The sequence below is a fragment of the Lichenostomus cassidix genome, chromosome 3 (assembly GCF_008360975.1).
Source record: "Lichenostomus cassidix isolate B80296 chromosome 3, HeHo_3.0, whole genome shotgun sequence".
NCBI lineage: Eukaryota > Metazoa > Chordata > Aves > Passeriformes > Meliphagidae > Lichenostomus > Lichenostomus cassidix.
In genome coordinates, this window is record NC_139483.1 from 34,208,297 (window position 1) to 34,221,209 (window position 12,913).

The following is a 12,913-nucleotide window of genomic DNA, read 5'->3' on the forward strand; positions in this document are numbered from 1 at the left end:
ATAATTTTTTTTTTTTTGCTTGTGAATAACATCCTAGGGCCAATCTATGTTTCTGAAGGAACAATCATACCTTGAGGTCAACCTCTGTATTCCTATATTAAGCAATTGAGGGAATTTTTTGTTGTTGTTGTTATTGGTTGATTGATTGGGGTTGGGGGGTAATAATAATTAATTTATCTCCTGTCATGATATCTTTTCCCTGTCATCCCAGCAGCCTTATAGCCAGGACTGAATACAGCATCCAAGCAAGGTCTTGCCATCACTATTCCTTTTCATATTTACATTCTACCAACTCTACTGATCCCTCCTAGTGTTGCCTCTGCATCACACCAGTAGTTCAGACTTCTTCCAACAATCAACCAACAGAGATGTTTTCCTCTGCTGCTTCCTGATTGTGACCTTACATCTCCTAGCAAATATCTAGGTGCCTGAGCCTTTAGGCTATTGGGGTTTGATTTTTCCAGTTCCTTTCGCCAAGCTTACAAGTGCTTTGCATGTCATAACTGCTGTTCTTGAAACTTACCTCCAGATTCAAACCTTAAATTGCATTTCTTGCAGAGTATATACAACTGGCAGTAGCACTACTTTAAGTCACGTGTAGTGTGGATCTGGTTGAAACTGATGGATGTAGGTGTACCTTTTTGGAAATGAGAACTTGTGAAAAAACCTGCTAGTAATACATAAATCAGGAAAGTCTTAATTTCTTTTCTCCTCAAAGGTCTACTGTTGCGCTTCTGCAAGCACCAGGCACAGCAATTTATAGTTATTAGTTTTATGTACACCAATAACTCTTTCTATCTGGGGAGCTGTGATGGCAGAACAAGTGGCAGAACAAGTACTCTGTCATACAGACACCCTCTTGCCCTGCTGGCAGCAGAGAAAAAAGGCCAGTCTGTGCACTACCGTCCTGTACCTCCGTTCCTTTAGGGCTCTGGCAATCTACATTTGCAGGAGTCTGTGGATGCTTCCTTACACAAAGCCCCAAAGATGTTCATACTTGATACTCCTGGATTTTTGATGCCTTGGAAAACAGCTTTAGTGATTACACTGCTTTAGTTACTAAGTGTTTTATTCTCTTTTGAGTCTCAGTATGGCAGTGCAGCTTCTTGCAAATTCTGATGTACATTTCCAAAACTAAAGAAATGTATGTGGTTGGTGTTAGCACTTATAAAGAAGATGGGGTTCCTCTGAATCTCCTCACCTTCACAGGATGAAGTCCTAAAAACCTATCTTTGACCAAGTCTTCCCAGAGTCACCCATCTTGATAGAGGTTGTGAATATCCAGGAACCATGATCTAACACCTTTTGCTGAGATAAGGCCTCTGTATGTCCCCTTCTGGAAATTTCCACAGGTCACACAGCAGCACAGCTGTCATTTGTGACAGACAGGACCCTGCTGTGTGTGTTGTATGTGGCACAGTAGCCAGGCAGGTTCAGATCCAGACCAGGGCTCCTCAGCCCTGCAGGGAAGCCTGCACACAGTGGTGTCGCACAGGGACATCATGAGCAAACCAGCATGAAGTGTGTGGTGCATTTTGCAAATGCTGATGGATGCTGAGATCACTGCACTGCATCTTGATGCCCGAGTCACTGTTCCATCCTTCTCCTTGCTAATGCTTTGGCCAGGGGATCAGCAAAATGGGGGGAAAATGCAGTTCCCATCCAACAGCAGTGATCCATTCTTGGAGGGACTATCTGCAAGTGACAGCAGCTTCTGTGTTACCCTTCCTTAGGTCACCTGCACCAGTATCCTCTTTCTAAAGGCAGCACTTTGCTCCCATCCTTCCCTTCAATGAGCACAGAACTGTCTCTAACAGGTGAAAGCTTGTCCTGCTGCTAGGATTACATCTCACCCCTTTGTGCCTGTGCCCTAAGTGGTGAAGTGCTTTGGAAAATCCTTTTACGGTTTAAATTATGAGGTGCAATTTAAAAGCACTGCCCATTGCTGCTGGCTGCTAGAGGTCAGGGAAAAATATAAAGTTCTTTTTTCTTCATAATTATTAGTTGGAATTCTTAAGTTGTTTTTTTTTCTGCATTTATACAATTTGTTCTCTGTTTGTTTCCCCTAGTTTCACAGTTAACTGGGGCTGTTAGAGTAAATATGAGGCATGAAAGGAAATTTTGTCAGTAGGAGAGAGTATTTGTTAGAGAACAAATTCTGACTTTTTGTGAGTGCTTCTATCAGAAAGGCATGCTGAGAGCATTACCAATCCCATCAGAAAACTGGAACAGACCAGAAGACCCAAACATGCCTTTAAAAGGCACACGTTTCCGAATGGTAAAAGTAAACTGTTACTTGACAAGTGACAGAATGAGTGTTATTTTGGAATTTTGTTTGACAGATAAATCTAAGAAGGTGGGAAAGGAAACAAGCTATTCAAAGAACATTCATCCACAAAATGATTGCATTTATTGAACAAATAATCTCTCCATGCTTTGTCAAGTCTAAAACAAGATGACTCTTCTCCTTCCTGCCAGAACTGGCAACATGCCCTGGACAGGATATTGTGTGTGTATAATTGGCAGCAAAGACTGAAAACAGAACAGGGTCACTTCAAAGTTGCAATAGTTAATGACAGCTTCACAAATTCCCTGGATTTTATCACTGGTTTAATTAAAGTTTTCTAGGCAGAAAATCTTTTACAGCAAACATCTTCTGATAGGCATTTATGATTGTGTATCTATAGTTGAACCAGTAACTGACTTCATTCATTCCTGCTCTGTATTAAGATGCTCAATCCAATTTCTGGCCCAGGGAAAGGTAATTTGCTGAGGGAAGAACCTAGTTTGCCTTGTGACACTGAGCCCCACCTTTTTCTCTCATTTCTTGAATTCTTCCACTTAAGGCTCCATGTATATTTTAAACTGTGGGTGAGTTGTAACACTCATTTTTCTATTTCAGTTTTGCCATATTTTACAAGTAAAGGCCATGCAATGATGTCTAATAAGAGCAAGTCTAAGTAGAAAGCATAATAACCTATTGTGGCTGGACACAGGTGAAGTCTTCTATTGGAAATGTTGGTGACCAGCTCCGAGCTATCAATTCACTTGTGCCAAATTTAACTCTCCAGAAACAATGTTAACAATGAAACCGCATGCAGCCTCAGGTGCTTATTGCTTGTTCAAAGACCATCCCAGGTACATGGGAGAAAAATGGGGCATGTCTGAATGTACAGCTTGAGTGATTTGAGAGAAATATTTGTAAAATCATAGCATACCTTTTTGATATTCTTAAACAATCTCAGTTTTCTCAGTTGTTTTCAGCAGAGATATTTTCAGCCCCCTTAGTCACTCTTTCTGGCTACCTTTCTGGTGCTCTCTTTGCATGGGCTGGTGGGCATCACACTAACACAGGAGCTGGTCAATGGGGTTTCAGTTCCTGACGTCCACCAGCTCACTTGGCAGCCCTTCTGTACTTCCCTGAGAAATCACTGATAACAGCCGCCCTTGTGGAGTGCTTTTGACATCTATGGATTAAAATGGTCTCTTAGGGAGTGTTATTCCAGGAGAAGGATTACTGAATTATATAGAGGCAATGCAACATTTTTAATGTTGGTGTCCATCCTTTTCCTCCTACCTCCCAATGTTTCCAAATGTTTGCAAAACTACTTTGGTAGTTGCATATTATCCGTGTATTTTGCCACTTCAGAAGATCTAGCATCTATCATTGATGAACAGCTCATATCACACTGTGCCTACAGGAGAAATTTGGTGATACCTCTCTGAACCTTATGCTGGGTGGGAGTGCTCCGTTTCTTCCTGCTAATTTTTTCTCTCTCAGCCACACTTTGACCTCAGTTGAAATCTGTCCTTTCTCACCCGGATTACCTTAGTATGCTGGCTTTGGATTTTGGGATTGGTTTGGAGTTTTTTCCACACACTCATACGAGTGAATATTAGTGGCAGCTTGCAAAGAATGAAACAAGTTCCCTCAGTTGTTTCTTTTCTATCCTCTGTTTTACTGAGATGACACCTGGTAACATGGAGACACATCAAAGTTCAGAGGCTTCTTTCTGCACTCTTGATCTACCTCTGATGTCCCCTAAGGCACACACCACCTGCAATGCAGTTGAGGAGATCTCTGCCCTCACTGAGAGTACCAGATTGCTGTGCTCACACTGCACTATCAACCTTCTTCCCTGTTATGCTGTCGGGGCTTGAGCTAGGAAGGGAGTGGGGTTGCTCCGTTTGAGGTGCTCTTTCAGCTGGAGCTGGTTGTTTTTCTGTTTTGGAGTGGTTTGTCTGGGGTTTTTTAAGTCAATCAGTCAATACAGGCAGCAACCCAGACTAGCAAATGTATCTGATGGCACAGAGATCCAGTGTCCCACAGTCACTACTCTAGTTGACAGCACTTTTATGTGACCACTGCTTCTGTTACTGCATGGTTAACTAAGAATTGATTTTCTTCAGTTTCTTTCTTCTTTTTTTTTTTTTTTTTAAGTCAGAATTTATATGGTCTACTAACCAGACAGACCCTTTTAGGGACTGGATATGCCAGTGCAGATTCTCCACTGCTTTGCTTAAAAGGAATTGTGCCCATCTGCAGAAGTCATATTCGCCCTGTAACCTTATCTTTCTCAATGCTTCCCTCATCTCCAACCTCAGTTTGAGAGTGTAATTCCAAAAAATTATCACAAGTACCGCGTCTCTCTCACCTCCATCTAAAATGTGCAATGCTGTTTTATGTGACATTTTGTTCAATTCCCTCCTTAATACACTTTAACTGAGAGCTCCCTTACCCTCCTGGCCAGGGGGAATGTGCTCTGTATATTCCCAGGAAGGGCAGGTGTCTGACACTTTGAGGGTAGCCTTCCTATCTGTTACACTGCATTGACAAAATGTTGCTATTTACAAAGGAGGTGCCATTTTCTTTTGTCTGCCATTTTAGTACTATGTATTCATAGGGACAGGGAAAAATATTTCATGCCTACTGCCTTGATAATTATCTTCCATTGCAGAGTGTAGAATCAAAATACACAAACAACACAATTCCCATGTTTGCTTTCCTCATTCATTCCCAAAGCCTTCCTCCCACAGTGCCCTGCTCTGCCTAGTTATAATATCTGGACTCAAACAAGAGTCAGAATACCCCTGAGTTAAAAGGCATGCAGTTGTTCAAAACAAGACTTCATTAAGAAACATTGTCACCTAGTGGCCAGAACAAGATATATTTATTATTGCTGATCTTATAACAAGGTATATATAGAATGTATGTGTGTATCTCAGTATATCATTGCACCAGTGATTACTTCTTGTCAATACCATATACTGACATTTCAGCTCTTCCCAGTTCAAATGCTCTTCAGTAAACCAGGTGCATTTACTAAACAAGCCAGAACAGCAGCAAAGTGGCAATGCTGCAAAGAGGAACTGTTAAAAGGAAGTTGCGCCACAGAAGAAGCAGGTCATAGCTCCATACAGAGACTGTCCCATCAACCACCTCCCTCCCACTCCAAAGTACCCGGAGCACCTCACTGGGAGGTACGTGCCTGACCTCTTTCTTTATAGAACAAGTGCTTTACTCTTTGGCATTTCAGCTCCTGATACTCCCACATGGCCTGGAGATTGAGAGGCAATTTCCTCCCCTCCCTTCCTAGCTGAGGCATCCTGGCAGTGAACTGCTGGGTTCTTGACATGTGAAGTGGTGCTTCCTGAAGGAAGGCAGCTGCCCTCTTGCTACAATATTAAACCTATCAGCCATCTTTCATCTCACAGACACAGACTCCTTTAAGTATCCAGAGATACCATGCAGCACCTATTTGTCTTTATTGTGTGTGTTCATCTCTTGCTGGGTCCATATAGAGCAGCCTTACTCTGGGGTCTCTGCTGGATGTGCCTGGATAGAGAGCTGTGGGTCAGCTCATTTCTCCCTCGCCTGATAATATTGTACCCACCATAAACCACCAGGTGTTGCATTCCTTATCCTGTCATAGGCTGCAGACACTCAAAAGAGGTCATGTCTTGCTCTACCTTGCCAAGGTGAAGTGAGGCCACCAATGTCAAAAGTGGCAGAGCTGGTTTGTGGGGTAGCGGCAGGAGCCAGTGGGGAGCCAGGTGCTGCCTGACCTGCTGCTCAGCCCCGCCACCCCCTTAACTGGCTAAGCCACATTTCAGCACTGAGCCTGACGCTTATCAATAAACATTTTGTTAAAATTCATTCATCTCTCAATGTCTACATCATTTCAAAAAGTGGGATGCAAACTACCAGGATGTTGGACTGATGGGCAGAGCAATAGCTGTGGACATTTGGAAACTCTTGGTCCCTCCAACGGAGTAAGTGTCTTACTTTAGCCAGCTTTACAGTCATCTCTCTAGCCTTTTCCTCACATGAAAGTCACATGCAAGTCAGGCATCTCTGTTCCTGGAGAGTAAGAGAAAATGCAACTTTATGTAAAAATAAATAAAAAGATACTTTTGAAGTTCTATTCCAAACATTCTTCTCATATGGATTATCATGTGCATTACTGAAAAATGTTCCCATCTGGGACAGATTTTGTTGCAAGGAGATCCTAGACCTGTTCTAAGAGAAGAAACCTAGTTGTATTGGCTGCGTTACTCTAGGGAGGACTGATGAAGCAGCTCTCTGGCTCCATTATTGTACAAGAGGTGCAGATTTTGGCAGATTGTTTGTAGACTCTGCTCCACTCTACCAATCTTTCTTGCTTCCAATTTTTCCCAGGTGTAACACTTCATGAGTTTCATCTATCCACGTAAAGAAAAAAACTTCAGGGAAAAAAATCCACTTTAGGCCCTTAAATGGTGGATGTTCAGTAGATGCAGCAGCAGTTCTTTTGTGTTTCTTCTGTTTTATCACTGCAATTACTCACTTGCTCCTGCTTCTGAAATGTACCAAGCTGCTCAAAAACATTTCATGCATAGGTTTTCTAGTGAATAAGCTGATTTAATGTGCTTCTAATGGAACAAAAGAAAATTTTAGAAGAGGTGTCATACATTTACACACTCAACAGCTTTTATTTATTTGCTTTTTTATTTCATAGAATCATAGAATGGCTGGAGTTTTATGGGACTTTAAAGATCATCTAGTTCCATGGATTTAATTTTTTTGCAGGTTGGTTATCTTGGTTTGGAAACAGCATTGTGATTTTTGTCCTGTACAAACAAAGACATCTTCTGCAGCCTACCGACTACCTCACATTTAACTTGGCAGTGTCAGATGCCAGCATCTCCGTCTTTGGTTATTCGCGGGGAATCATTGAAATCTTCAACGTCTTCAGAGATGATGGATTCATTATCACATCAATATGGACTTGCCAGGTAAGACTGGATTACACTTAACTAAACAAAAGAGGTGCAGGTGTTTCTGTGGGTGTGCTGTATATAAATAACCAGACAGGACCCAAAGAATGAAAAGAGGTAATCGCTAACCTTTCAAAAGGACAGTGTTCTCTTTTGTTACACCTATAAATCTATGCATTTGATTGCTGCTTCACCAATTTTCAATAGGTTTTTCTCCTGTGTATTCTCAATATTTCTTGCTAGTTTGGGGTTTCTGACTTTATGTCAGAGCTCACAGTCATGTTGGAAAGTCAAGGCATAAGCTGTGCTTGTATGCAGCTCACCTGAAGCCAACCTGGTCTTTGGCACTTTAACATTTGGCTAAAAGCAATGCTGACTCCTGCTTGACAAGATGTGTATAGCAAAGCTCCACACAGCATGTGGGAATACCCATATATTTTAGCATACAACTTTCTGCACTAAATCAGCTGTAACTCTTCAATCACATTCCTAAACTCTCGGTTGCTTCATTGCCTCTGGTAGAATGAGGGATTTAACTTTATAGCACAGTCGTCACTGATCTTGGAGGCAGCTTTTTGTTGGAGTACTTGGGAAAAGTTACTATTGTTAATTCTGAAACATACCTGTGTGGAAAGAATATAAATGCACCCCACAGACAGATAGGCATAAAGCTGCCTCCCTGGTGCTTTCAACAACATCTGTGAGAAAGATTATACTCTGTTTCATGAGGGAATCAAAATCTGAAAATGACGGGATAGCCTACGGCAAGGTGTAAGAAAGATCATGATGAAGGAAAAGGGAGAGAGAAATAATCCTCTTTTACTGGAGGTTTGGTTTTGGTTTTTTTTATAAAGAGGAAGTTGAGGTATTGTGCAACATAGATAAAAGAACATTTGCAGGTCCTGTTCACTCCCTTTCAATAAAAAAGTTCAGTTTATGCAGCAAGAAAGACTTCCTATAAGAGACTGACTAACCTAGGAGCTGTAGCTTGAGCTAAAAAATTATTTTATTGTTTAAAGTGTATGTCTACAGTCATTTGACAGAAAAGGATTTATCAAAATGAAGCTAATTATTTCCTCAGAGAAATCCCACTTTTTCTCTAGTGAGATTGCCTACAGTTGCAATCTAAGCTATGTTGAGCAGAAACTTTGAAGTTTTTAATTAATGGAAAACTTTGAAATTATCAGATAAATAAACACATACCTGAAAACTGTAATAGTCCCACCCATACTCAGAATTAAACAGATTCATATTTTCTCCCTCTTTCAAGGAAGATCGGAGCTATGACTAAGAAAGACAAGGTAAAACCTGCATCTCCAGGTTCTGTTCTGGCTTTGTTGCAGATTTCCTGTGTAAGACAGGGCAAGCCATTCAGTGTGAAATTCTGACCCAAGATCAGTGGCGTAACTCAATGCCTACAATTCACAAGGTTCAAAGAGGTAACATTAAATGACCCTTCTGCATCCCTACTCTAAGCTCTTTCAGAGCCCTGTCTGTACTGTGGCTCATTTTTTGGGGCCATGAAAAACAGCACACAGAGGAATTGACAAGGCATGCCACACTGTGTCGCTACGTCTTGGTTTGCAGGGGAACTTCCGTCAGCAGCCTTAGAGATTTCTTTCATGATGCCTCTGCCTGGGAATCCCTCTTTGGCTGACTTGGAGCTATTAAGTCTTGTTATGGTGATCTGACTATTTTTTAAAGATTTAAAAATACTGGGATTGAGGTGTGCTTGAGCTTTGTGACATGGAGGTGTGCCTTATCTTGCTGTGCTTGAACTGCCTTTACAAGGGCAGAAGTGGTCTATAACATTTTTAGGGTACCCAAACTGGTAGTCAGGGTGCATTAAGTAATTGAGTTTGGATCTTGTTTTAAACAGCATTCACTGTAAAGTCTGGATATCAAACTAAGTTTTGATGTATTGAGAGCCAAAAATTTTGTGCAGGACACCAATAATGCTTTTCTAGTTGGCTTTTCTTAACACTTTGATTTGCAAAACGTTAAAGTTTCTGCTTTGGTAATCTTCTGTAAACTCTAGAAGGTAACATTTATCATTCCAAATAGGAACTTGTACTGTATTAATGCTAATTAAAAATTAATAGTAATCTGGAAAAGTCAATTTTTACCCTGAATTAATACTTTGGATTTGTTGTGGCTTGTTGAGTAGTCGAGCTAATTGAGAGAACATCATATAGGATTCCTGTCTCCATTGAGATTTTGTTACGTCTTGAGGAGCCACAAAAACATGTTTAAACCCTGACATTCATCTTCTTGATTACTAAGCTTCCCAAAACAGAAACCAGTGATGAAAAAGTAGGTTATGGAAACAGAGTGGCTAGACTTTAGTAAGAATATTGTGGAAAATAGGAGGGAGCTTTGGTGCATGAAAAAAGAATTGAAAATTTCCAAGTGTGTGTGGACAGCCAGCACAAAGGTCATTCTAAAATGTTTAATGTTGAACAGCAATAGTGTTTTGATTGCTGTAGACTGAATTTGTAGTCTGTCTAGAAGAGGTCTCACATGTAGAACATGAGGAATGAGGACCTTTGTGCCATGAAGGTAAAGCCCACACTTTCTGTCATGACCCACCAAAGTCAGTGTCTCTTGCTCCCCTCGTGCACTCAGGCTCCTCTGCAAGTAGCTGGGGTGGCACTTTGCATCCATAAGCATGGCTCTTTCCTGAGCACGGCCCGTGTGTTTTCCCTTATTTGGTTTGTTCTCCCAGCTCCATAGGACAGCCTTGCTTGGCTTTCTGCTGTTGTCTGGTTCACTACACATTTGTTCCTATTGATCAGTCAGCTTCTGCTGTCAGGTATGCTTAGGGAAATTTTGTTTTCCCAAGCTAGCCTGTCATTTCTGTTTATGAAGAAACTTCATGAGCTCACCTCACTTAATCCACCTAAGTATTTTGTTTTCCTCTGACTTGGGTCTCCTTCTGTGCCCTCGGGTAACATTTTTCAGCATTAAGGTTCACCATCCTTGGCTGCCCCAGTTGAAGGGAGTGGGGGAAAGAGAGACAAATAGGACTTCTCTCAAAACAGCCTAGTCTTTGAAAACTCTCCGTAACAAAAGCTGTATCTCCAGCTACAAGAACCATCTCACTGCATACCCACTGAAAGGGACAGATAGGAGTTCTCCTGCTCTCCTCGTCTGTATGGAAGAAATTACACTTTTCTTTCCCATGCCAAACACCATTTTTTGAGTCTGACAGGCCTTTTCTCTCAGGAATTGAGATTATATGGTAGGTCTGTATGTCTGTATCCAACTGCTGAACACTGTGTTCAAATACATTGGAGTTTCCCAATGGTGGCTGTTGGAATCTGCTTTCACTTCTTGTTTATACCTCTGCTCTGCCACTGTCTCTTACTCCTGATCTGGACAGAGGAAGCACAGTTGGTCTCTGGCACATTCATTTTTTAGCCTCTCCCAATATGATCAGTAAGTAAACTGGTTCACATTGTAAATTTCAGGTCAGGGAATGTAAACCCGTGACCAAGAGCCATCTGTTCCCCCACTGACCATATTCCTTGTGAAAATCTATCTCAGGATATTTTTTTTTTATTTGTATGTTCTGCTGAACTAGAAGTTGCACTGAAAACTGTAAATAAAGTCATGTGCAAATGTTCTTACATGTAATAAGCAGAGAAATATTCACTCTCTGCAGGCCAATATGGTTTCTTCTAAAGCTTCTTTATCAAATGACAGGAAGTTTTGCTTGTATTTGTTAATCACATGGTAAATACAACAAAAGTTGCAGGTTTCAGGAAGACTCGAAATACAGGGAAAGGATTATAACCTATCTGAATTCCACAGGTACATTGCAATCATGTCTGAAAACTAGATTGGGCTGTGGAGTCCCTTGAAATTTTAAATCCTTCATAATCCTGGTGCTTCAGTTTAAACTTGTTTCTTGTAGTTCCTAAAGTAGTTCACTTTTCTAATTTCTTTTTCATTTCTTTTGATAATGCAGTTTGGTTATTTAAACATTAATATAAACACTTAGAGGTTTTACTATGAGGATCAAGAAAGCTGACTGCCCTTACCATGTGCTCACTCTGTTGGTATAGGTTTTCTTAAAAAAAACATTCCTTATTTGTCACTGTCCCTTACATGTAAGATGTGTCTGGGCTGTGCACAGCAGAGCACAGCATGGTTATCTCCAGGTCACAGCACCATCATGGACACCACTGTCCCTGACGTGCTGACTGACGCTGTTACCGCAGGTGCTCTCACCTCACTGTCAGCCTAGGTATTCCCAGTCCATCTGGCCAGCCAGATGGTGCCAGAGCATCCCCAGCAGATCTGTCTCTGCACAGGAGCAGCCTCAGGAGCAGCCATAGGAAAAAAAAGTTCTGCTCTGAGGTATTAGTGAGCACCAGTGCAGGATGCTTGTCTGACAGGCTGCAGTCCCCACTGGCTCTGTGTGTGCAGCCTGCCCTCAGCATCCTGAGGGCCAGCCTGGAAGGGACCTGCCTTCAGCCTCACAAAGCTGCTTCATGTTGGGCAGAATTATAAAGACACCAAGGGGAGCAGGAGAGAGGGAGAAATGACTGTCTCATCCTGTGGCTGGGTTTGCTACAAAGCAGGGAGGAAATCAGGTTTTGAATCCTGCAGTGCTTCTGTGCCTCACACAGCACTTCTTTATTCCTGTCTGGCATGGCCTGGGCAGAAGCACATGGCAATGAGGTGATGAGCAGTGAGCCTCACATTGCACACAGGCATTGTCCTACTGTCTTAGCCCTAATACACTGCTGCACTATTTGCCTGACAGCACCAGATCTGTAGCATATGTGCATCCCGAAAGGGCATGGTGTGCCCAGGAAGTCAAAAATTATCTGGAAGTACCAGACTTAGTGTGTATGCATTGAGGAGTACATGGCCCACAGATGTCTGGAATTTCTTGCACTTTAGCAGATTTTCCATATTGTGGTGGTGTAGCTGATGAAGTTGCCAGCTGAAATCCCAGATAAACAGGGATTTCTAAGAAAAGGTAATATAGATGTGCAATATCCCTGCCTTAACAATGCTGCTGTTGGACAAGGAGAGTTTGCCTCCCTCCAGTGGGGGTCTGACACTAACGTAGGGAGACTTTTTAGTCTCTGGTGCCAGTATTTTTTTGCTTTAGGAATAGCTGAGTATCCCCCTATGATGAATAGTCTTGGGTCTGTGTTCCTAGGCAGGGAATGTGGGTCTGAGCACCTTCAAACGGAGAAAAGTAAATCCAGATCACCCACATGCTCCATGGGGGTAAAGGGAGAATGGATCAGCATTCCCTTTGCTTTTTACAGTGACACTGCTTAATTTTTGAAAGGTTTTGCCAGTTAAGGGAAGGATATGGCTATGAATAACAAGGAATCATGATCTTTTGCATTGAGAAGTAAGACATGAAAAGTCAAAGAGGATGAGACATGTCCATCACCTTGTTCTCTTGGCTTCTTTAGGAGCCTCATTTGCTCACCAGCTTTGCCACCTCCAATCTTGGAGCAGAGCTCAGAGCCACAACCCTCCTTTCACCAGAAAAGTGACCAAAGCCTGCAATGCTGAGCACATCTGCCCTTACCCCTTGATTAGATTCATCTTCCAGTCACTGCCTCTTGCTAGGACTTTAAAAACTCCAGTATTTTGGGTGTTTTTAAATATATAGAGCTCTATCAGG

General features: G+C 41.9%; 1 protein-coding gene across 2 annotated transcripts in view; it reads left to right on the plus strand.

Annotated features, from left to right (window-relative positions):
- LOC146439434 (visual pigment-like receptor peropsin) overlaps positions 1–12,913 on the plus strand; it is a 41,395-nt gene that overhangs the window by 11,194 nt on the left and 17,288 nt on the right. For both annotated transcript variants that reach the window (XM_085055228.1, XM_085055229.1), the window contains one exon: positions 7,070–7,275. In XM_085055228.1, coding sequence (XP_084911354.1) covers positions 7,070–7,275 — 206 coding nt within the window. The remainder of the gene's footprint in view (positions 1–7,069; positions 7,276–12,913) is intronic.